The sequence below is a fragment of the Tauraco erythrolophus genome, chromosome 9 (genome assembly GCF_009769465.1).
Source record: "Tauraco erythrolophus isolate bTauEry1 chromosome 9, bTauEry1.pri, whole genome shotgun sequence".
NCBI classification, from domain to species: Eukaryota; Metazoa; Chordata; class Aves; order Musophagiformes; family Musophagidae; genus Tauraco; species Tauraco erythrolophus.
The window spans coordinates 3,110,250-3,136,990 of NC_141473.1; the positions used below are offsets into that span (position 1 = coordinate 3,110,250).

General features: G+C 40.8%; 1 protein-coding gene across 1 annotated transcript in view; it reads right to left on the minus strand.

The window, feature by feature from the left end:
- Nucleotides 1–26,741, minus strand: part of DOCK1 (dedicator of cytokinesis 1) — a 316,175-nt gene that overhangs the window by 64,835 nt on the left and 224,599 nt on the right. The window contains exons 30-33 of the mRNA XM_086616514.1: nt 18,036–18,114; nt 17,502–17,602; nt 13,948–14,006; nt 7,278–7,426 (exon numbers count right to left, since the gene is read on the minus strand). Of these exons, the coding sequence (XP_086472640.1) occupies nt 7,278–7,426; nt 13,948–14,006; nt 17,502–17,602; nt 18,036–18,114 (388 nt within the window). The remainder of the gene's footprint in view (nt 1–7,277; nt 7,427–13,947; nt 14,007–17,501; nt 17,603–18,035; nt 18,115–26,741) is intronic.

The following is a 26,741-nucleotide window of genomic DNA, read 5'->3' on the forward strand; positions in this document are numbered from 1 at the left end:
AACAGATCTGTCTAGTATCTAATTCCTAATTCTTCATTAAATAAGCACAGGCATCCACACCATTAGTGACATAACCCATCGTCAAGACCTCAGCAGAAGAGCCCGGGTGAGAAGGGAGCCCGTGGCAGGGGAACGGGACCCCATTCATCAGAGGGAGAGTTTACTGGCAGAACAGTTGTCTCCGAGTTATTCCACTGCCACTTGCCAGAGCAGTCCCTAACCATTCCAAGGAGAAGCGAAGGGCCACCTGTGCAAGAACAAACCGTACTAACATTTTGTAAATGTCAAGAGATGTACTTTGCATCAGCAGTTAATATTAAGGGCATATAAAGTATGACCAAAAAAAAAAAGAATGGGCTGTCTGTAGCTTGACACACTTCCAGATCCAGGATGCACTTCCACAACCTCCGGGCTCAGCAGCAGCCTATGGCCCCACTCCAGCACCTCGGCTTCTGCTGGAAGCCTGTAAGCAAAATCAGACTTTTCTTTCCCCAGGAACAACCATGAGAAGGTTACAAGGACACCCTCCGAGAGCTTTGCAGTAGAGGTCATGTGCTAAAGGCGTAGCTGGTATCTATGCTGAAAGGCAAAAAATCAAAATCTGGTCAAAAACTTCTGGTCAGGTGATTTTTTCCTCCCAGGTGATGCAGGATTATTGCCAACACTGGACCAGGCCAACTATGGCTTGCTCAGCCAAGTACTGAACATCTCCATGGATGGATGATTACACAGCCTCTCTGGGTAACCCGTTCCACTCGCTCGCTACTTCCCTTGTGAAGAAATGAATGAAAAGTGAAGTGAAATAAGGTTTTTAACACAATGAATCCATTATTCAAAAAAATGACAGGAAAATGAGATAAGGAAGAATAATGCAATCCACCCCCTCTAGGAAGCAAACACAAGCTGAAACATGTTCCCATAGCACAAGTACGTGTCAAGTAAAACACTGAGACAACACGACGATGAAACAGAGAGTCACAAAATTCATGTTCTCTAATGAGACCAGAAAGAAATTGACTTTCTATACCAATGTGAAAAATGACACTTGCTGCCAGCGTGAGCCCTTGAGGTGATATATTTTTTAGCAAGAGATTACTCATACGAAGAAAAGTAATTACATTTGTCACACAGGATCTCTAGTATCTTCCTGATATCAATTTTACTTACTTTTCTGTAAATCTAGGCTTTGTAGGGCCATCTCCCTAATGGTCCTCTTGGGTTGAACAGAGCTAGACTTGTAGAATTTCTGGGGGTTTAAGGACTATTAGCAACATCTTTGCTCTTCAATCATTCTTGATACTTCTCAAGGAATCGATATGATGCCGATCATGTAAAGCAAATGACTAAACACTATTTAACATAGTTAAAATTCCTTCTGTGGTCTTTCCACAGAAGAATGTTTCATCATCACAAGTTGAGGTTTATAGAGCTATCACCTTCCATGATGGGAGCATTAATGAGGCCCTGGAGTCGCACAAGCTAATGGCTCTGGGACACCATGTCTGTTGATAAAGTCTCAATTTTCCCTTTTCTTTTCTTTTTTTAAACACACAAAATAGTACAAAATAAGGGTTACTGTGATGGAATTTACTCTCAAGAAAAGAAGTGCCAAATTTTTCATGTTTACATTGCAGCCAGTGACAGTTGCTGAGGCTCCTTCTGGAGGTTTGGGGGGTACATTCAGCCCCCTCAATGAGTTGAGATACGTGTCTTTCTGTTGACAGGGAAAGCTTGAGGGGTGACGTTGGGAAGATTACAGGAAATTATCATCAACTTTTCTTTGCAGTTGATCAAGATCTCAGCTTCTCTTTAGGACGTGTGTTTGAACTTGAGCAAAGAGTTATCCACTACTTCATCTGTCTGTTACAATCTCCCATCTGGAGAAAATAAATCAATGTAAGCTATCCAAGTGTCGTCAAGCGTCAGCTCAACTAATCACTTTTGGTTTTAGGTTTATCTAAAGTGTGGTCAGGCTATATTCGTAGCACTGACTGACAATTTAATCTAGCTGTAGATGAGGAAGACTTTCAATTCTCCAAGCTGCTATAAACTTGTTTTGATACGGGATAATAATGAATTTGTCATATAAAATTCAAGTGACAGATACCACCACTAGAAATTAGTTTTAATGCGGAAACAGCACATAAGTACTGTAAAACTTATCCAAAGGCTGCTATGAAAGTTAGTGATAATTCCCAACAGTTTTGGCTGTTCCCTTTCCTGTTTTCCCACAGTATTCCGGTTGGCAAACAGATCTGGCAGTCACTTCATAGTAGGTGATTTGGGAGGTCTCGAGGCTTACTGCATTATCCTTCTCCCTTGCACTTCAGGTGGGGTGAGGGAGAAACACCGATACTCTCCAAAAGGTCAGAAAAGAAGAAAAAAAATGACACATTTACATTTCAGTCGTAGATAACGAAAAATGTTACTTATTGAAATGAATCCTTTGTGGGGGATGACTTATTTGAGTTTGCACGTTCAAGTGGGATTACAGAGGCGAATCTGCAGCATCACAGAAACGTGGACAAGTCATTAACTTGTGTTCTGTCTGCAAATCTATAGCACAGGGAAAGGGAGGTTAACACAGGGCTCAAAAGTGGTAAAAAGGTTTAATAAGGAATTCTAGATTCTAAAAGTCAAGAGAGATTCAGATAAACTAGGCACTTCTTATTAAGGAGAATTATATCAATTTGAAATTCATTGATAACCAACAAGAAATTACACTGGAAATAAAAATGCTAGTAGAGCGTCTTGATGATACTGAGATATATTGTTAAATGTTAGAAATGAATTAAAAGGGTTTCCTCTTTTTCTCTTCTGGTCTTTGTTCATTTCATTCTCTTCACAACAGAACGCTAGCTAGAAGCACTTTAGCTGCACCCACAGTTTTGTTTTAGTAATCATACGCATTATGCGTTCATTTATTATGCATTTCTATATGATTTCACATTATGCATTCATTTATTACTCATTTCTATATGACTCTGCATTATGCATTCATTGCTTATGCATTTCTGTACCATTTTTGTATTGTTTCAGCTACGGTTCCATTATGCTAAGTCATTCCTATTTGCAGAAAACAGGACAGATATGTTGTTGCATCGTCGGGGCTCTTTCCTCAGATCATTACTGTTACACAACTCCTTACTCTAACGGGGTAAGAACACATGCTGGAGCTTGTATGCTGATGCTAACACCACCAGACACTGATGGTTCTCCTTAGCCATGCCCTTCAGCCTGAAAACTAGACACTTGGGACTTCCAATTTCTTCTTGCTCACTACTGCGGAGTTTGGAGTTACACCTCTCAAGTTGTACTTTGAAGGATAAAGGTCCTTCCTTCCTTCCTACTTGATGAGAAATGTAGCTACGTTGGGCAAGACAGGCTGGGGTAGTGCTTCTGACTCAACTCCTTACCTTATTTTCTTAATAGTTTTTTTTGACTCTTAAAGTAAGTTACTTCCAGTAATTTCGTATTATGATGCAGTGCCACGAGATAGGGACAACCTGCCCAACATCTCCTCCCACCCTCTCCACGCTCTGTTCTGTACCAGCTCCTGCACTGGTGCCTCTCTGTGCATGGGTTCAACTCAAAACCAGGAGACCATTACATGAGCAATGACACGGATCCAGAAAAGGTACATTAAACTTTCGGGTGGGCAAAAAAACAGGAGCGCTCATAGAAAATGAAGCCAGAGCAAGAGACAACTGGAAGGGACACACAGGAAAATCAGGAGGTCGGGGCCTTTTATACTCTGAATTCCACATTTCAGCTGAGTGATTGTTTCATGATGAACTTGCTCTCCTGCCGTCACCACGGGATCCATCACATTCACCTGACCAGGCCTTGAACAATCAAATCAATTCTCTTTCATCGCTCCTGCGGCTCTGACATATTCCCTTTGATCTGGAGGGTTCGCTAGTAAAATGGGCAAAGGGAAAAAAGCCGAGAGGAGAAGGAGGCATTTTCTTCCATAGGGAAGCTTCAGTCCCACACTGACTTTAGTATCAGATTCATGCTTTGAGGTCCAGCCTTATATAGGCTTCAAAGCACTTTAAGAGGGAGCGGACAAAAACGGGCTACTCCAGCTTTTAATTCAGTCGGCCTTTCATTTAGCTCTCTAAAACCGAGAGGAATTTATCTTCTGTTTTGTTTTTTTTTTTTTTTTTTTCCTCAGGGTTATATATACTGGAAGAACAGAAAACTCCATTCTGTCTGTTACTGGTTTAACCAGGCAAACCAATTCATACTGAAGTCAAAACTGTCACGGGGAAAGCTGTCTGTTTATAACACGGGCCATCACAGCACTGAAGTTCTGCGAAAAATTTAAATTCCTCCCCCACAAATCATGAGGTTTATACATCTGCTGAAGAAGTGGAGCCAATCTAAACCCTTGTTGATGTGACTAATAAGGTTAGATAATTGGATTTCTGGCAGATTAGTCTAACAGCAGCCAACCATTCAATTTTGAAGTTCTCTCTGAAAGCAGTGCTGGACAATGATAATTGGTAGTTGGATACAGACGACATAATGCAGTACATTACACCGACACATCAAGTACGAAAGCTTGCCTAGGTACTGCTAATATGAAAACAAATTATTTTATATTTATTTCTACCACTGAAACACAAAAGAGACAAAAAAGATGAGCTGAGAAGCTACAGGCCAGGCAGGCCCTCTTCAGTTCCTAAGGAAACCACGGAGCAAGCCCTCGTGGAAGCTATTTCCAGGTACAGGAAGGGTAAGAAGGTGAATGGGAAAAGCCAATATGGATTTACCAAGGGTAAATCACATCTGACCAACCTGGCTGCCTTTTTGTGATGAAACTGCTCAGGGAATGAAGAGTTGTGATTGTCTCAATCTTAGCAACGGGTTTGATAGAGTCTCCCACAGTATACTTCTTGACATGTTGGTAAAACATGGACTGGACAGACAGACTACAAGACAGGTGGAAAAAGTGGCTAAACTGCTGATCTCAGAGGGTGGTGGTTTAATGACTCTGACAGTCTGAAAAGCCAGCCAACAAGAAATAGCATTAATATTTAAGGAAGAGAAACTAAAAGTCCTGTATCTGGGATGGCATAGTTGCAAGCAGCAGTACAAGATGCTCTGCTGGAAAGGACCTGGTGGACTGCAAGCTGAACGTGAAGAAGCAGTGTGACCCTTCAAGGGAGGCAAAATACATCCTTGATTGCATCAAGAAGAGTACAGCTAGAGGATCAACAGGATCGCTCCGCTTGTTGGGCCATGGCTGGAATACTGCGTCCAGCTTTGGCTCCTCCAGCTCGAGAGAGACCTTAACAAATTGGAGATGGTCTAATGGAGGGCCACCAACATGAGCAGAGTGTTGGAGAACCTGGCCCGAAGAATAGTTGAAGCAACTGTGTTTGTTCAGCCTAGAGAAACGCTGACTGAAGCCTCCCAACACCTAAAAAGTGGTCATAGGAGATGGAGTTACTCTGTTTACAAGGGTGCACAGAGACAACGCAAGAAGATGCAGACACAAGTTGATTCAGGGAAATTCCATCTGGATATAAGAAGAAAAGTCTTAAACTTTGGAATAGGTCACCTAGAGAAGTGGTGAAACCTCCCACACAGGAAATATTCAATACTGAGCTTCAGATGGCCCTGGATAACCCAACCTAAGGCCCAGTTTGGTCCAGATGACTTCCAGAGGTCCCATCCAACCTAGAATTTTCTATAATTCTCCGCTTTTTACAAGCTGTGATCTTCATTCCCCAAAGAGCAATCTGAGACACTCAACAAACTATATAACTACATTGTCTGCAAAAGCGTAAATGGACAGATTGATTATTCCCCGTTAGACGTAACTGTTCACTCCAAATGCACTGAAAAAAGGTTTACTACCTCTGCACCTGTCATATCAATGCTGTGTCCATAAAGAAAGAAGTTATACTGACATAAGAAATATATGTCGAGTACCTACAGTCCAAGACACCTCTGACTTGAGCATGAGGCATTTTTCTTCTCAAAAGGCAAAAAGAATTTGTCTGAAATATTTAAGACATTCATTTATTAAAATCACCCAACTATTCCACACAAAGCTGGTTTCCTTCTGTCAAGAAAATACAGGGCCATAAATTTAGCTATAAAGTTACCCTCGGATTTTTCATGATCCATATAATTGTACAAATAAAAAATGACAAGCAACAAAAGAGAGCATCTGACAGGAAACTGTTTAAACGGCATCCCAGCGAGCATTTCAATCTTCACAGTACCATCGGAGTCAAACACAAGGAAGAACGATTATGCAGTAATTGGATGGAGCCAAAATACAGTTCACAACCTTTCCACACGCCATCCAGCACAAAACAAATCAAAGTAATAAAGCTGATGCCATTTCCCTTGATTACGTCTCTCCACGTGGATATTCCTTTACTCTGGCTACAGATTTATTAAGAGCTCGTTATGAATAACAGTTCACAAAAAAGTATGGAAAAGGATAAGATTTTTCATCCAAGAAAGAAAACTGCCAATATAAAGGGAAAAAAGGAAACGACGCACGTCAGGCTTTATTGCAAAATTCACAAGGTCATATCCTGAACTGACAAATTTCAGTGTAAAGGAGCTACACTGGCTTACGCCGTAACACCGTCTGCCCTAACTAGGCTTATACTCAATCAAAGGCAAAATTTCAAGGGAAAGAAGGTCAAATGAATGGTGTCAGGAAACTTTCTTTGACTCGTCTCTCAGAAATTGATGTTCTCAGGATAAGATTGTCTGTGCTTATTCAAGGACTTCCCTCAATATGTTAAAAGAAAAGAGAATATAAATGCTACATTAGTATTCTAGATTTTGCAGTGCCTGTATAGCATGAAGAAACACTGACTGGATAGCTTTTTTCCTCTTTAAATTCCATAAAATGGTAAAGAGTATCAAAATTGTAAGATACTAGAGATGATAAATCCTTACAGGTTATAGTTTCTTTTGCCATATTATCAGGTTTCCTTTATGTCCAATTTAACTCAGCAGCAGACTCCTTCCCTGAGTCACAGTGAAAATTTAAGACATCTGTCTTTGCTCTCCTTTTGTATCATAACGAAAGATTTCATTTCCTTCATGCAAATTCTTCCTTCAGTAAGAATTTAAAACCGACAGATGAAAACTCTGTAGCCACTCCAGGGTTATAGAAAATAAGCCAATCTATAATTACGTTATTCTTTAGAAAAATAAGAAATAACAAAAACTCTTATGTTTTGTCAAAGAACAACTAAATCTTTCCTACAAACTTTAAGTATCTGTAGTTTACTGCTTACCATCTGGAAGCTTCTAGTAGAATGAAATTCACACTGCATCATATCAAAGAAGATCGGGATTGTAGCTTTCCGAAGTTCGGTTTCGGGGATGAGCGTCATTTCTAAGATAGGTCCCACCATTTCTGGGATGAACTTGATTTTATGCTGACCTTTAAGAGAAAAGATGCATTTCAGCGTTAACGAACAGCCGCTGACTTTGGTGGAAGATAATTGTTACAAAAGTTGCACCAATAAACTCTCAGATAGCATAAGAAAGTATTTTTCAAGATCTGACTCTACTGAAACAGGTATTATTATTTATGCTACAAGAGGGGCACATATAAATTCAGATTAACAAGAGCTGTTGAACCAGCAAACGCATTTTCCACAAAGAACCTGTGTTTGCACAGTCACACTAAGTTTCAAGGGTTTTTTTTAAATAGAACTTACGGTTGGGAGAGAAGGAGGCTAAAAGGCACATTGCTTGCATTAATTTATTTAGACTCCTGTATCTTCTGCAGCGTACAAAATGTTCTCCGTGTCAGTCTATCAAAGTGTCACCACGAGTACACGCTTACACAGCCTCCAGACGTGAAACTACATCTTACCAAGCCGACAGGATGTCTGCTTTCTTCGAGAGCTGATCTGACTGGCAAACTTGATTTCACATTTATCTTCCCAAGAGAAAACTGCTCCTCCCCAAACCCTCCCTGCTACACTCTCTACACACAGAATGGAAATTAAACCTTAAGAGGAACACGGCGCCTAATAAATACTGGATGAGTTAAAAACAACTAGTTACTGTTTGCATTAGTGGGTAAAGTGTAGAGAATGCAGCTCATACGTTCTGCAAATCATCTCTTCAGCAGCTCCGTGGCAAGATGCTGGTGTAGAACAGTGTAGGAGAGCATCGGAGAGCTCCAGGCAGAGGACTTGATGGCAGAAGTTTAGAAAATACAAATACATTCCCCTCTCTGCAACAGGCTGGGATTCCTTTGAACCTCACTACGCAACTGGTGACGTTTCTTACAAAGGGAGTGTTAATGGACGTATACAACGAGGCCCATACGCTGCTCGAGCATCTGCTGCTGTGGTTCAGACAAACCTCTTCAGCGCTGAGTGACTGAAGGAGCCCACAGCTTTTTAAGACTCTTGTTTCCCATTGCAGTTACCAGTGGTACATGAGAGAAACAGATTTTAATTCATTTATGTTCCACTGTGCTACACCAGCACGGCAGTAACCGTGGAAGTCTTTAATTAGCAGCTTCACTTTTGAGCAGAACTAACACAAATCTCAACAAACGTCATCAAGAAGAAATCTTTTACTAACAAAACGTGCTACTTTTTTTTTTTTTTTGTAGCAGACACAATTTAAGTTACTTGATTTGGCAAACTTCAGAATCCTATTAGCATTAGCAATCCTATTAGGGCAAATTAATACTCAACTGAAATTGCTATTTTGCGTGACGCTGCAATGCTGGTTGTTGGTGAGGAATATCAAGTTGAGAGGCATCAAGCTTTCCTCTCTCTCTCTTACAAGTATTATTACATTCGGCCTCTCAGGTGACAGTTTTCTCGTATTACGCCTGAAAAGTGTCAGAGTCAATATTTCAGAAAACAAATGATAGTGACAAAAGTTATTCGTCAGGCACAAACTCAATGTCACGAAGTTCTCCATGTGCCACGGTGGGTTTTTCCATTGCTTCAAGCCCAGGGATTCCCTCAAAACAAGTAACTAACATCTTCTGACCTTTAGATGTGAAAAAATGGCAAATTCACAAAAGAAGATTTTTTTTAAATTCTTGCTCTCCTTCCCTCTTCTCCTTCTTGCTCAAAGGAGTCGCTGAAGAGCTGATCTGATGCCAAAGGCTCGGAGAACCACCGACCTCACCCCCAGGTGCTCAGCACCACCTCCACCGCCCACGAAGGACCACACACATGCTGCCTTCTTGCCGTTCACCAACTGTTTTTTTCTTGTATTTATCAGCAGCTCTGCCTCGCAGGTTATCACCAACAGAATTTTTGAGTCAAAGAGGACAGAGCGCTCCTTGGAATACGAAACTCAGAAGGGCTTGGAGGGAATGGAAGGGTGAGAGTTATTAGCAGAGTATTAAAATCACTTGTACATTGTACTACGAAGAAGTCCCTACGACGCTATGACACACACATGCTTGCTACGACGACGCAATCCAGCGTGGTTGTGCCCCAAAAGAAAGGGGAGAACAAAACATGAAAGAAAACCATCTTCCTCTGGCGCTCTGGAGCATCCCCCCCAGCTGCCTGTCACAAGCAGCACGTTCTGATAAACAACCCAACAATGCATTTGCCTTTTTTATTTCCCTGGGAGCACGGGAACTCCCACGCAGAGACTCAAAATGTGACAAGCCTGGAAGAAAATTGAGGATCCTCTTCTGAAAACTAAATTGTGCAGCTGCTTTAAGAGCCGCATGCAAAAAAAAAAAAAAAAAAAAGTATTCTTTTGAAAATGTAAAAAACTTCCCCTTGCAGTGGCTTCTGCCTCGCCAGGAGATGCTCACACAACAGCAACAGACCTCGTTACGCAACCAAAACCCAAGGTGCTTTCTTTATTGGAGAACATGTGATTTTCACTTCCCAGGTTCTTCTGATTTAAATTCGGGCCACAAAACCCGCTGAATAATTTGCAGCAACCTCACCTCTCGCTTGGGTCAGCCCTGAACACGCATGACTAATTCAGAGAGCGTTATCTGTAATGACTTCTATTTACGTAACGCTCAAAGTTCAGGTCTATTTTTAACCCTGGCTTTCCCTCCAACGACATTAACGTCTCTGTCAAGACACCTTTGCTGACGTCAAGCACTCAGAGGGAAGGGCTGGGCCGGAGGGCAGCTTGCTGGGGGCCATCAGCAGCAACAACCACCTCACGTCATCGTCATGGATTCAGCTCTGGAGTCCCCAACACAAGAAGGACATGGAGCTGCTGGAGAGGGTCCAGAGGAGGCCATGAAGATGATCCGAGGGCTGGAGCACCTCTGCTATGGAGACAGGCTGAGAGAGTTGGGGCTGTTGAGCCTGGAGAAGAGAAGGCTCCCGGGAGACCTTCCAGCAGCCTTCCAGTACCTAAAGGGGCTACAGGAAAGCTGGAGAGGGACTTTGGACAAGGGCATGTAGTGACAGGACACAGGGAAATGGCTTTAAACTGAAAGAGAGGAGATTTGGATGACATATAAGGAAGAAATTTTTCACTCTGAGGGTGGTGAGGCACTGGACCAGGTTGCCCAGAGAAGCTGTGGCTGCCCCATCCCTGGAAGTGTTCAAGGCCAGGCTGGATGAGGCTTTGGGCAACCTGCTGTAGGGGAAGGTGTCCCTGCCCATGGCAGGGGGGTTGGAACTGGGCGATCTTGGAGGTCCCTTCCAACACAAACCATTCCATGATTCTGTGATTCTATGATTTCACTTTTCCATCTCCCGCCAGCTGGTTCAGATGTCGACAATAAAAGTGGTTTTCCAAGCTGCCTGTCCTTGACCAACTTTATCACGAGGATATTATTTTTGATGTCAATACAATTTCTTTAACATGTAACCGCTGAAACCATTAACAACTGAAAACTGGTACCATGACCTAGTGTCAAGCTGTTTTGTATATGGTAAAGTGCATCACGACACTTTTAAGCGCGTGTTGTTTGAGTTCTTACGTTTTCAAGACAGATTTATGCTGATACTTACTGTCTCACCAAGGTCTAAGGAGCCCCAGATCCAACAAAACAGTGACCCAAAATACTACATTACTTTAAAGTTCAGGTTGTGATATGGCAGGAAAAAAGCCTACAAAGACTAACGTGCTCTGGTTTTGGTGCATGCAAGAAAATAAAAGCCTTGCAGCGCTTTCAGAAAGGCAAAGCAGCGGGAGATCTTCGCTGGGACCAGGCTCCCCAGAGCCGTCCTCATCACTGCTGCAGCAGAGCACTCACATCTAAAGGCTGGATCTCTCATATACGGTTCCCTGTTTAGAACAAAAATCTTATTCCTAAATTACTGGTATTTAAAGTATAGAATCATAGAATGGTTAGGGTTGGAAGGGACCTCAAAGATCATCTAGTTCCAACCCCCCTGCCATGGGCAGGGAAATCCTCCACTACACCAGGTTGCCTAAAGCCTCATCCAACCTGGCCTTGAACACTGCCAGGGATGGGGCATCTACAACTTCTCTGGGCAACCTGGTCCAGTACCTCACCACCCTCAATGTAAAGAATTTCTTTCTTATATCTAACCTAAATCTGCCCTCTTTCAGTTTAAAGCCATCGCCCCTTGTCCTATCACTACACACCCTTGTAAAAAGTCCCTCTCCAGCTTTCCTGTAGGCCCCCTTTAGGTACTGGAAAGCTGCTATAAGATCACCCCGGAGCCTCCTCTTCTCCAGGCTGAAAGCTTTCCACTATATATGCTCTTTTGTTTTTCTGCTTATAAAGGTAGGAATGAATATTGCAGCCACCACTGCATCAGAAACACAGAGACAAGAAAAAACTTTTAGAAATTGTATTTTACTATTTAATTTCAAAAAATAATATACTCTTAAATGTGCATTACAGCTACAGGACTGTCTCATTTCCGACTGGGGAGTTTTAACTCAGCAGGAATTATATGTTAATCATGGTATTTATGAACAAAACCTGAGGAGATAAAATATTAATTTTTGAGGCTTCTCCATACCCTTTAATACATAAATGAAAAGTCAGGGTTATTTGGCTTATCATATCTGTTTGAAGCCAAGTCTGGCTTCATTGTATCTTATGCACAATGGCATAAAAATTACATGCACAAACATATGCAGGAATTCCAGCTTTTCAGTTCTGATTCTGACCACACACGTTAATAATTTGACTAACACAGTGCAACTTCTCAGATAAGTGTCGAGCACCCCTCCATCGATTCCCCTGCAGTGGTTAAGTCAGAATTCTTTCTTAATTGATGCTGTGACACACATGAGAGCGGTGAAGAGCCAGAAGTTAAACATGACCAGCATGGACTCTCTGTATTACAAAGAAGATGAGAAAAAGCAAGCTGCTCATGATGAGAAGTGCAAAGGCCGCCTTGGATTGGGGTCCTGCCTCCGATTTACCTTTCTCTTGCAGCTTTTGTTGGGAAGAGCAGCAATTTACTGACTCTCTCGACATGTGAGATTTCGGCATTAACGATCCCAGCCACTGACAGAATCACAGACATTAGAGCTAGAGGGGGTCACGGAGTCGTCGACACGGTTTATAGAAACTCTATTAAAAATAAAAGGCTTTCATGACAGCACCGAAAGAAATATTGAAGACAGCACCACCCCTCATGCCAATCGATTCACAAAACTCCAGGGGGAATTATTATCATCTCCCTGCTAACAGTGAAAAACCCAGCCTTAGAGCAACTAAATAACTTGTCCAAGAGCAGCCAGTGCCAGCAGCAGTAATAAAAAGCATAATGCACTCCACAGTCCCCAAACTGAATAAAATAACCTCGTGTAAGAACGGCCAGATGCACATCTACGTATGCAAACTTTTCTACTATCAGGCCAGAAGATTCCAGGAAAAGCAGAAAAGGCTTAAGAATCCAAAGATGCTACAGGAATTAGTAAAGATGACAGATGAACACACGACTGTAAGCCTGGAACAGGGAAGGATTTGGCTAACTACTGACCAAGAGGCTGCCAGTGTCCTGAGCTGGATGCCCCAGCACCAGGCACGGCACTGATTTTATTAGCTGCCTGTCAAGTCACACATCAGGTGTGCATGGTGCTTTCATCTGTTCTCCAGACACTTAATTCACCAACGACGCTGCTAATAAAAAGTGAACTCAGCTGCTCTCAGAAGCCTTTTCTCATCATTCCAGCAGAGCGGACGCAAACACTGTGATATCAAATCCTTCTGAACTCTTGCATTCCCTTCTCTTATATATGCTGATTTTTTTTTCAGGTTTCAGCAACAACAGTTCAGCTAGAGATATGAGTGAAGTGGCAAACGCATTTACTTCTGATAATTTAAGCAACTTTTGATAAAACTCGGAAGAGCTGAAGTGTCTCTGCTGTTAAGCTCAGGAAAATGAAATCTGGCAGATGAGTACACTCAGGTCACAGTAAATACTCAGTTTCTCATGAAATTCAATCCTCATATAGCTAAATCGTACCCACAGAGTAGCACAGACCTGAGATCGTCAGATATGCCTAATTTACCTGCAAACTCCAGGGATGTCCCAGTTCCCATTCTTTACTGATCTTCCTGAGTCTCTCTGATGCAGCCAAACAAGACCCAAAATCAGAATTTGAGCAGAATTTCCAGGCTAAGTTACTGGTAACCCTTGGATGTGTTCGTTCTGCTACAGTCCCAGTTACTGCATCCACGTACATGTATACATCTACATGTATACATATATCTGTGTATCTATATATTTTTCAGAAGGGGAAAAAATATTCAACAGGTATCACCATAACTGTTTCTTTTTCTTTATAATAAAAAACCAGAAGATACATAAACACTGACTCTAGTTACGCATCTTCCCAGATGGTGAAATAAGCACGCAGAGGAGGCTTTGTTTCTTAAACCACCTGTTTTTTAAACATCCTTTGGAAGCCTACCATCATTTCGAGAGAAAGCAAGTTTGTTTCATCTTTAACTTGGTTTATCCAAACACTGAGTGAAAGCGTTAAGCAATGGGCACTCGGGCTACTTACCCAGATTATACCACATGTCCCTGATTTCAAACCCAATCTGCCTTCTCATATCACCGTACCTTAAAGCAGAAAACAAAACCATCACTTTAAAAATAAAAAAAACAATCAAATACCAAGAAGCAGAAACATCTCATTTCAAAATCTGATCAGCATTCAAAAATATTTGAAATTACAGAGCAGGTTCTCCAAATTCAACTCACACCAACAAAAGCCCCTTTCACAGCAGTGTCTGCTCCTCACCTTGTGTTACCTGCTCTCCCACAAAAAAAAGCAATTTTCCATTTGTGCAGCATTACTTACCAAAGGGAAAACACCCACAAAACATTCACCTGTGCAAAACCTCTCTTTGCCATATTTTCACGTTACCTAATCGTCCTTCGGGACACGTGGGTGGTTACAGAGACTAATTGTGAACAGTTTCTATTTTTCAAATGGAAATGGCTGGAGGAAGCATAACGGAGAGCTTCATGGCCTCGGGCTGTTTTATTTTTACATACCCTCTTAGCATAGCATTGTCCTAGAAAATCCAACACGGAACATCTTGTGCCATATTGTACCTTGATGCGCAAAATCAGAAAGAGAAGGTTTCTGTTTTCCGATGGGATTTTTGTGTCCTGGCCAGGCTGGATGAAAAACGAGTGGTTCCAGGCAATTCCTGAGCCAGGGTGGAGGTGGGAGCCCACCCTTCAGCATCGCTGCTAAACCTGCCTCTGCTCTGCTGCAAACTCGGAGGCACCGATGCCTCCCATCTCCCATCAGGGTTATTTTCATATTCCATTCCCTCTCTGCATTAATACCAGGAAAGCTTCATGAATGGAAAGCATCCTATTGCCTTCATTAATGGTGGGATCAGAACCATAATGAGCTTCAGGAATGTATTTGCTACACAGAGTATTTGTACATTAAAGACGAGGAGCAAAATGGTAATATCTGGCAACTTGTAGGATTTGTGTGGGATAATGGCGAGATACCCTGTCATTAATACAGATTAAAGAGATTCTTCTGCATCATTAAGAATCTGTTATTATCTAATGCTTAAATGCAATGTTTAGCAAAACCCACAAATTACAATAATTACATTTTTAACTATTAAATATTTGACATATTAATTGAAATATATACTTAAAAAGATGGGTGAGTGTGATATTGAATTAATCGATTAATTATATCCCTTCGGCACAGAACAGCAGTGGTTTCACACCACAATAAAAGTTACTTCTTCCAGACCATATTGCATCTTGAAGAATTTATGGTCTTGATTTCTGTCTCCAAACCATGATTAAACTGAAAATAACAACTTGTAAAATCCTTATAAACAGAGATTTACTATTTAGCAAACTTCATTAAGTAACCACTTCAAATGACTTAATCTATTTACTTATATTAGTGGTGAGAAATGTCTGTTGACTTCTTGCATTTCTTCAGCAAGATATACTGTTCAGTTTGCTGTAATAAACACTTGAAGAAAATTTCTGTCTAAGGTTCTTGTCCTCCCAAAGAGGAGCAGCAGTCCACAAATGCATTTTCCAGCCACCTCCAGCCCAATTACAGCTCAGGCCAGTGTGCACTCCTGTAGGTGCACACCAACGTTGGACAACGAGAGGAGACCGACAGCAGCCACGGCTTTGATCGCTCTGCTTGTCAACTGATCGGAGCGCTCTGCCTTTTTGCAAGTATCCTTTATGGTCTTCATTACAAAAGATAATTCACATCACTGGTCGCATCTTGTACGAAACCAGTTTGGTCCAAAAAAATTCTAGATCTAATAAAATAAAATTTACCTGGCTCTACAAAACCATCTCGATTTCCTTTTGCAAATGTGTAACTATGATGTTATTTATGGTATTTATAGTGCAAGTGTAAAAGCCTGAGCTCTGCTTGACATTGCTTTTCCACTGAACTTGTAAATATTCCTGTTTCATCAAGGAAACCCCAAGAGTCACATGGACGTATATTTGATCATACAGTGCTTAAAAATTCTGTTTCAACGCTCCCAAAAAGCACAGCTTCCCAAGGAAGCACCTCAAAACTCACGATGGAGCGGATGAGTTTGAAAGGTAAAATTTTGCTGCCAAAAAAGAAAGATGGGACACAGAGCCCTGGCTTTTCTCGTAGTGTCCCTGCCCATGGCAGTGGGGCTGGAACTGGATGATCTTTGAGGTCCCTTCCAACCCTAACCGTTCTGTGATTCTATGATAAAGCCTGTGACCCACACAGTTGAAGCAAAAAGCTGTGTAAAATCACATCTCACTGCACCACCAATCAGCTCTTCCCATTCTCACTGCAATCTCTCTCATCATAATAATATGCAAAAGAGATTGAATATAGAAGGTGAAGTAAACTAAAATGCATCTTCTTTTGCATTTTTTTTGCAACAGGAAAGCTGGAGAGGGACTTTTTACAAGGGCGTGTAGTGACAGGACAAGGGGCAATGGATTTAAACTGAAAGAGGGGAGATTTAGGTTAGATATAAGGAAGAAATTTTTCACTCTGAGAGTGGTGAGGCAGTGGAACAGGTTCCCCAGAGAAGTTGTGGCTGCCCCATCCCTGGAAGTGTTCAAGGCCAGGTTGGATGAGGCTTTGGGCAACCTGGTGTAGTGGAGGGTGTCCCTGCCCATGGCAGGGGGGTTGGAACTAGATGATCTTTGAGGTCCCTTCCAACCCTAACGATTCTATGATTCTTTCTCTATATAGATATATATTATGTACTGTACATAGGAGCCTGAGCTATACGTGCTGAGGGCATCACAGCTTTGAACCTCCCCACTTTTATGCATTAATGCAGGAACCTGATCGACTATGGGAACAAACCCCTTGTGCAGGTGCTCTTACAAATGCAACGACACAGAAAGAGAATCCATATACCATGTCTGAAACCACGTCACTGGCTTTTTTCAGTGCTCCTTGTTTAGTTCATCAGTGATAAGGTCCACAACACTGGACCTCCAATGAAATTAGGAGAAATACATACATTAAACAAAATATTCATGCCTCAGTCTTTTTTTCCAGTCTTTTTTCTTTTGACAGGTTTCATCTGCTGTGGGATTGTGAAGAGCAATCGGGTAGTTCAAGCTCCCTGTTCAGAGGTAGGCAATGTAATCCCTTTTAACCAGGAAAGCATACAAGACTGCAGTTACACAAACCCATTCTTCAGGGATATCGCAGTGAAACTGGCTGCAGTTACAAAAATTCACTCTAAAAGGCCGTTAGGGATTAAGCAATAAAGAGTGCACGTAAAATGAGATTAAAATAAGCAGAAAGCTAAAGTGATTTAAAAATTCAGCTTTATAATATGTTAATACTTCTGAGAAGTCTTGACTTTATGAACATCCTGCAGTATAAAATACTGTCTTCATCAGTAATGAATCATGTAATTTAGATCTCGATTCAAGGGTAGAAACACATGCAATATTTGATTCATGTTTTTAAAACCAACCTTTCATTATACCGTGATTGCATCTCAACTTGAATGGATTTAGCTAAGAAATTAAACTAAAATTATGTTAACAGACCTCAAGTTCTTGCCCATGATTTAGATGACGAGTAGGACTTACTTGTTAAGTATTTTTGCTCTTTTAGCACTTGAAAAATTCTCCAGTTGTAATGACTCTTGAGTGAGAAAAGCAACAGCCAGGTGGAAGTAGTTGTTCCAAAGCTGAAAGTCCCCAAAATGACAAGAATAGATACCATTAATTCTCTGAAATGTTTTTCTGCGCATCTACAAAACAACTTAGAAGTATCTAAATTATGCACCTAAATATTTAAAGGAGAAAATAACAGGCACCACAGAGACAGTGTTTCTTGAGATATTCTTAACACATCTCCTTGCCGTGTTTACATTTTCACAAAACACTTCCCATCTGCAAATCCTAATCGATTGTGTTTTGATGATTCAAGTAACATTAAACGTAAATACATAAATATGGGAGAAAAAAAAAAGGATCCTGTAGAAGTGACCTAAGCCGGCTTGTTTCTCCAGGAGGGCACTCAGATACTGGATCATCACATACACCAAAATTACGTGTTTAAGGCAGAAATTTATTACAACATTAACATTAGTCCCCAAGACACTGGTGGATTTTTCTTACCTGTAACTCAAAGTTGGCTTGATCGAGAAATTTTTTGTTTAGCATATCTGCATACTGATTAATTGCTCGCAGGAAGACTCTGAAAGATCAAGAGAAAATTACATAATTACACACTCTTCTGTGGTACCTTTGTACATTTGGCATCTCAATTAGACAAAAATCTGAGTCTGTCTGGAAAGCGAAATTCGTAGCCGTTACATGAAGAGCAGGGTGATCTCACCACCGTTAAGTACACAGAATTATATGCAGATGTTCTCAAAATTCATCAAGTAAATTAACATATGCAGAAACACAAGGAATGCTTCGGATAAAATCACTTGTCTTTAAAATATCTCATGATAATCAAGAGATGATTAAAAATTCAGTTTATTAGAAAAAAGTATATATAAAGTTACAGTATCCTAGTGTTGTATCTACCCTAGACCTGTAACTGGCTGTATTTCAACTTGCAGATCCAGTAAAACACGTTTTTAAACACAAGGCAAACACTATTTTACTTTTGGCACAATAACACATAAAAACGTGGTTGAAGGACAATCTTCAAAACACTGTTCACTGTTCTACTTCTAAAATGCTAATTTAGTACCCAGCACAGTTTATTGCTTTTCTAAAAAGGATGCTGCTTAAATTGCAATAGGAGTTGGCTTGACAAGCTTTAAAAATAAAACCAAATGGTAGCATAAGTAGGTCACTACATATTCATGGTGCTGGAAAGTAAACATATTATTCTTTGGTACCCTAATCTCCATTTTCAAAATAAACATTAAGATTCCTCCAGAAAAATTTTGAATTTATGCTATGAAACTGCCAGCTAATGCCCAGACAAATGAGCTTGTCTTTTGAGCAGACTGCGGTAGAGATTTATGTCTCCTGAAAGTACCAGCAACAATAAAGACCACTCGTGACACTTACTACCTTTTTTCCCCCCTCAATGGCAATCTTTAAAAAGAGAGTTCACCATCGAATGCAAATAACAAAGTTAATCTTTCTACAGGCAAACGAACAAATATCAGAAGTATTTCAAACAAACCAGTAGAGGCAGTTCGAAAGATCTTTTACTGAATTTAAGATACCTAGTGATGTCTCCTGAAAAAAAAATTACTGTTTAGCTAAATGTTTGGTAATCCAAGAGAAATGAAGCCTCCAGGCAACACATGGGCATGAGGATGCTAAGAGAGACTATTTATGTACACCAAATTAATAAAGTAAGGCAAAAATTTTGACACCATGGGGCTATATCTGTACTATAAAGTCAGATCACCCCCACAACGATGTAATGGAGAAGGAAAGCATCCAAACATGAAAATAAAAATTGAATTTATGAAAGAAAACATCAAAGAAAATTTTAAAGACGAACAAATACATAAAACATAAAAGAATATAGAAAAAAGGAACAGCACTTCTGTACGTTACTCACCAGTATCTCTGTCAGTGTATAGGTTTGGAAACAGCTTCATGAGGAGATTTTATAAATGAGATTAATTCAGCGTCCACAACCATACACAGCAGATATATGTGTTTTAGATCTATGACTCAATTACTGAGCTGTAGCATATACTAAGATGGAAACTGAAGTTATCCATGTAATCAGACTATCAACAGTTTGATATGTAGACTTACACTTTGTTTTGTTTTCTGGTTCTAAAGCCTGATAATACCATGAGATTCCTAAGTCCTCCTAGAAGAATTAGTAATTTAACATAGTAGGAAGGGCCATCTAAAGCTCCTTGCCTTATGAAGATAAAATCGGTTCCAATACAGGGAGGATTATGCTTACAATTTAATTATGTTGCCTCAAGACATCATTGTAATGTATTCGATCTGCTCCATCTAATTAAGCTTTGGAACAATCTCATTACTTGATGTACCATTATTTTTCTTTAAATTCTAACTCTCGTTTTTCCCCTATATCCATTCCAGTGAACACCAGTAAAGAACAAACAATGTAGAATCTACTGTACATTGCAACTGCAGAAGGACCACGGCACATCTGTTAAATTGCAGTTGTAATTAACCATCACCATCCTCACGCAGCTCATGTGCTACCCCTGTCATCAGGCTGCTTTAGGAAGGTAGGTATTCCTCCCAACTTTCTACAAAAGAACATCAAAAGAAGAGATGCAGAGATTTTAAGTGTTGAATTTTGAATTATTCAAACCCCATTTTAATTTTGATTTAACTTGATGATACACTCAATCCTTCCATTACTGGGTAAAACACTTCCTAATGTCTCAGTGAAGAAAACCCAGTTCTTGTCCAAGTGAAAGTCAACAGAACAATGTTTTTATTCTATTTTCAGTTGCAATGAGGATTTTGTGCCTGTTTCGACCAGTACTGGAGGGATTGCTGGAAATATTGACATTCCCTTTACCACAACTTGGGGAGGGGAGTCAAAATACAACTATTCCAGATCATGGTACAGCAAAGTGAAACATGACTGGCACAGTAACAGTAAGATCCACCCTGAATAATCCAGATTAAACTGAGGAAAAGGCAAGTTTTGAAGTGGAGTAAACAGAAACCAATCCAAGCACTACAACCTTCTGGCACAACTGAAGTCACGGGAAAGACCCTGCCCTGGCTACGCTCACAGAGCTTTCTAGTGTCATTTAGAGAGAAGTGAAAACAGCAAAACTCTGATTATTTTGAACCGATGAAGTTAATTTTAAGAATATTTATTAAAATATTGGCATCAAGAAGCAGGAAGTCATATAGCATACCTGGACAAGATTAGGGAGATTTCAGCACAGTAGTACTCCTTACCTCAGAGTAAAGCTTTATTGCTCTGGGGCCCAACAAGGAATGGCTGGATTTACATAAATGCAGTTTTTGATTTGCCTGAGATCACTGAAGACCACTCCATACTCCTGACCACCTCGTATTCTCTTACATAGTAATAGAAGATCGAGGAGAAGTGGTGAACTGCGACAGGATTTCAAAGACAGGATCCGAAACAGGATCCCAGAGAATATAACCATATTCTGAAAATACTATGGAAGAAAATGCCATAACTCAGTCACTCCCAGGTGGAAAATACTGATTTGAAACTGGGACAGAAGATGCTCATGCATCCTCTGGAAGCAAATTCATCTAGGAGAAAGTAAACCACAACACTAATCCAGAGAGGACACTATTTGTTTTAAAAAACTTTCAATGAGGTTGATCTCCATGCTCCTGTGATACCACCGCAAAAAGGACTGATTAAAAAAAAAAAGATAACTCACTTTTTAGTTCCTAATATCTCTAGATTTGGCTGGCCATCTAAGATGGCAGAGAAATAGTCAGGCTTCTAGAAAGCATCTTCAGGATGCAGATAAGTCAAATGCAAAGCTGGATGGAAATCCTGCAACAGATGTTGCAGACAAGTACTGAAATATTGAAATGAACCGAACTTGAGAAAAAAGTATTTCTACCTGGAGTATACTCAGACACCATCCTGTGAACAAGCTGCAATTCAGTGGAAAAGAATCAGAAAAAAAATAACAACGGGCATAGGGTTACGTGGCAAAAGTAAGAGCGTTAGTTTGGCATTGCTTCACCATTTTGGTATGACACTTGGTCGTATGGTTAACCAGACAGAAAGACTTATCACCCTGAAGAGATCATTTGGACAGAAAAAAAATGTGCTTGATGAATTGTTGGCTGTAACCTACGAAATGGCATGCTATCATCGGTGAAGTTTGCTGCAACTCATGAACGTAAGAACGGTTCAGGTTTATGCCCAAATAAAATTTAAAAGAGGAAGTAGAAAAATTTTATGAATCATTCCCGGTGTTAGTTTAATCCTCTTCCTCCTCCAAAGCAGGTACTGACAGTTTTCAATAACTTCGCTGTTGAAGTCAGAGAAACTGAAAAAATTGGGGGAAATGTGGCTCTTCAGAATAAGCAGAATTAAACCAAGTGCATCGGTTCTGTACTGAAGAACAAGCTGGCTGCTGCTGGCACGTGTAAGGATGAAAGGTGCACTGGGACATCACTGGGCCAGCAGACTGGTAATCAAAACTATCTCCTATGCTCGGATGGAGAACATCAATCCGCAGTGCCATGCCCTCATCTTGCTGCAGCTAATAATGAAGATTAGCTTCCAGTTGCATGTGCATAAAAATAAGTGCTCTTCTTGAAGTTCACTTTGGATTAACAAAAGAATAGATTATTTGTGTCCGGAAGAGCCACAAAAGTCAAACCTTAAAAAAAAAAAAAAGAGAAGTTCAGAGACTGGAACCGCTCACAACGTATTCCGCTGCAATACTGAGAACGACACACACGGCAACAAAATCTAACGCTAACATATTGGAAAAGATTTGTGAGACAAAAGACTTTATCAACCCAATTAAAAGAAGGAAATTAACATTTCTTATGATGTGATTAGAATAGAAGGAATACGATTACAGAAGGAAGTCACTTCAGGATATGTGGAAGGAAGAATGACCATTGCTAAAGGGCATAATTATCTACCAAATAATAAAATTAACATTCTGGACAGATGAGGTGTATGTGTGCTGAGCCCCTGGGGATGAGTGGTGCTGGGGATGGCTCCCAACCATCTCAGTAGCTTTTTGTTGTCTTTTCTGTTGTACTTAGTTCCTTTGAGGTAGGGACTGTCCTCTTATCATAGAATGGTTTGGGTTGGAAGGGACCTCAAAGATCACCCAGTTCCAACCCCCCTGCCATGGGCAGGGACACCCTCCACTACACCAGGTTGCCCAAAGCCTCATCCAATCTGTGTTTAGACAGCTTCCAGCGTACGAGGTCTTACATCATCATGAAGATTTCTAGATATTTTATCCCTCTTTATGTATTTCATGATAAGACACCTTTCTCAGTTCTCCATAAGCCAGGAAGGAATAAGGAATTGCACCAACACCCACTGGAAGGCTGGAAAAGTGTGTTAGTCAGGTAGCGGGCAGTAAAACCGCTGAGCATCAATGTGCCACCACGTGCAAAACGTTCAGCCCGGGCTGTATTAGGATATGGATCCACTGTGAGACACAAAATATTTCTCCTTATTGACTTGGCCCTGGCAAGGCCTCAGCTGGAACATGGCAGAAAGCTCAGATGAGGGAAGCAGGAGGACAGGAGATACGGAAAACCACGGCGCAGGGTAGACGTTAGGAAATAATTTGTGGTGCTAAGGACAGGCCATGAAGAGCAGAAATTCTCAAAAACACCAACTGAAACAAAAAAAACAAGTTAAGCAAACACCTGTGAGCTGGTCGGGTATCATCCACCATGCCCTGCCTTGGGCAAAAGGCCAGATTAGCACTAATTCTTCAGTAATTTCTCCCCATTTAAGGCTCTCAATCCACAGTCAATAAATCAACTAAGGTGCTGCTGATTAGAGCCGTGAACTAACTTCTGAGTTCTGGGTATCTTTACGGTGATTGATTACTGTTATTGATTTCCTGTTATTGATTACGGGCCTTCCAATAGTCCCGTAGGTGGTTAATTAGTTCGTGGGTGCACGCTCGAGAGACTACCGCACAAATTAACGGCTCGATTCTGTAATTTCACCTTTGCAGAGAGGCTCTTTTTTCCTACCAACGGCCTCACTGCATTCAGGAGGCTGTTCATATGCATCAAATCTAGACCTCAGCTGGCAATAATAAATGAAGAAGGGACAAAGGGATTCCTTCTGCAAGTGTAACAGTAGTCACTGTGCCAAACAACTCTTTTTTTTTTTTTTTTTTCCTCTTTCTCAGGTACAGTCTGTTTTTCTTCATTCATCCTCTCTTATAATTAGTCAAGTGCCCTGATTTGCCTGTTTGCCCATGTTTAAAAATATTCTATGCCCCGTTTTCTTTCGTTCAGCCTCTCACATCATGGGAAAGTATTTGCAAAAGCTAAAGGGGCCGAGGAAAGCTGGAAGGCACATGATGCTGCAACACACCTCTCTCCTCGAGTTAATGTGCACACCCCAATCAAAAAGATCTTTCTGGAGAAATAATCTAGAGAGAGATATTCCAAAAGCAGAAACATTCTTACAGTATACTGCATTTTGTACATTATTTAGTCAGCTCTAGTGCCCAGGGATTCAGAGTTACACTATAAGCATTTATGCAAAATACTTAACGACAAGAAAGTACGAAACAACACAAGCTACAAACGTACTCCCCAGTATTTTTCCTTAAGCAAACATCAAAAAAGAAGGAGGAAAGAATGTACGAATGGCTCCTCTAACGACAGAATAATTATCTAAACAAGAATACACAGATACAGCTTGAAATAATTTAGGTTTAGCTGATAATTCAATAAAAGAGAGGGAGTTTGGAGTGAGGTTATGAAAGGCACTATTATGATGTCATTTCAGTTAATTTAGATGGAAGGATAATGAATGCTTTATTACAGCTGATCAGCCTTCCCGCACATCATCATGCTTTCCATGCTTGAGCTTTTGCTTCTCTGGGAGACAAATTTACCGTGCTTATATGAGACAGACTACTCTCTTCTTGTCAGACTGCGTACGAAACAACAGACCTAGACCTTGAAATCCCAATGCAAAACCCAAACCCGAGCAAATGCTCACTAAGGCATGAACAGCAAAGCCTTCTTTTAAACAGTCATCACTTCAAATGCCTCCAAGTTCTTTTTCAACTTCTCAGTGCTGCGGAGCACAGTGAAGTTTTAAACAACTTTTTACTTCCATGTGAATTAAAACTTATATTTTAACATACTCCTCTAACCTTGTAGGTGGCCCATCCCTGGCAGTGTTCAAGGCCAGGCTGGCTGAGGCTTTGGGCAACCTGGTGTAGTGGAGGGTGTCCCTGCCCATGGCAGGGGGGTTGGAACTAGATGATCTTTGAGGTCCCTTCCAACCCAAACCATTCTGTGATTCTATAACCACTTCTCTATTGGCATTGCACACAGTATGGCGATTCTCGAGTTATTTCAAGCTGGGAACGCAGAGAATACGTAGTGACCTCACACGCGTGTTTTGTACAAGTCAAATGAAAGTCAAAATCATCACGGGGAGTGAGCGTGAAGGTGTGTGCCCTCCTTGCATCTCCCCCCAATTTTCTCCCTTCCCCAATTCTCTCTGCCTTTTCCTTTCTGGTGATGTTATGACTGTTCATCAGTCTTCCCACCTCCGGACCTGACAGCTGCCCAGCCCACATGAAAGTTTCCAAAGTCCTTTTTTATTTTACACTTCTGTATATGATACTTCCCCTGTCCAGTCTACTGCTCTCTCCTTTATTTAAAAAAAAAAAAAAAAAAATTTAAAGACTCCTTGTAATATTCCCTAATTTATCAGGCTAAAAAGCAGTCAAAACTTTAAAAAAAAAAAAAAAAAAGAAAGAAACAAAAACCTTGATCATTTGCTTTCTTTTGAATTACAATTCCTGGGCTGACTACGATAATAGCACACAGTAATCCCAATGAAGACTTGCTACTAAATACTCACATTAGCATAATCTTCTCACAACGTCTACTTCACACCGGCACAGGTGCACCATGTCACTTTATTAACCTACTTTCTAATAAATATTTCAGAAACGGTTTTAGCATATTATCTATAATCGCTGACACCTCTTTCCTAATTCATATTCTGTGCTGTGTGTCCTCTAAAACAATGGGGACAGACAAATGAAAAATAACTGCGAGTTACGAAATTCTGAAGGACAAACTTGTGGTTTGACTACCAATAATGGGTAGCAGGCACCATAAATTATTTTTTGAACCACCTTTGCAGTACAGCTCTCTCGCACCTTCAAGTCAAATTGACAGAACAACTCTCTTGGAATAGACAAGCAACGGTGTCGTGCCACCGGACAATCCAACTAAATGTTCGCAGAAATAATCAGTATAAAAGAAGGATCTGGAGTTACAGTCCATTGAAACACCCTTGCAGATGTAGTGGGCCCACCCAGCAGCTGGATGGATCCATCCTGATACCACAGTCCACCTCGTACATCTGCGAAAACCCATGGGACTTCCCAGCAAGAAAAGCATCCTTAGCATGAGGAGAGCACCAATGCAATGCTCAACCTGAAGCGTAGTTGTCCATTTAACGGTCTTGGCGAGGAGTCAGAGGAGCACAGAGATGTTGAGGTTGGAAGGTGCCTCTGGAGGTCTCTGGTCAAACTGAAGCAGGTTGCTCAGCGCTGTGTCGGGTTTTGAGTCTCTCCAAGGATGTGGACTTCCCTGGGCAACCTCCTTGGACAACCTGTGACTGAATCTGACTGCCCTCACCCTCCTCCTTCCTTGACCACCACTCTGAAGTCCAGCCTCTGATTTCTTGATGACTTTCAGAGTGCAGGAAAGAAGAAGCTTTAGACTGCTATAATTTTTTTCAAAAGCACCAGTAAACTTTGTCTCCTGAAATTTTATCTAAGACGTAACTCCAGCCATGGATATAAACTTATGTACTAAATCTCACCACCTAGAGAATTTTATGACAGAGTAATAAAAGCTTGGAAACAGTGTTTTCTAATGGAAAGGCTAGAAGACAATTTAATTTAGGAGTTTTTAGCTAAGGCTAAAAGTAGCATCTACTGCAAATAGAAATAGCATCCAGGAAAGCAGCATCTATTGCAAATGGACAGCATGAGTGTTCCTCTCACCTAAAAGTTAACATTCTGAAGGAAGAAGACTTACTGAATTCAGAGAGACTGTTTATTATTACGCCAGTTGGCAAAAACTTGCAATAGATCTTCTAATTTAAAACAAATGTAATTTGTTGTAGTGCTGCTGGAAGAAACCTCTGCAATC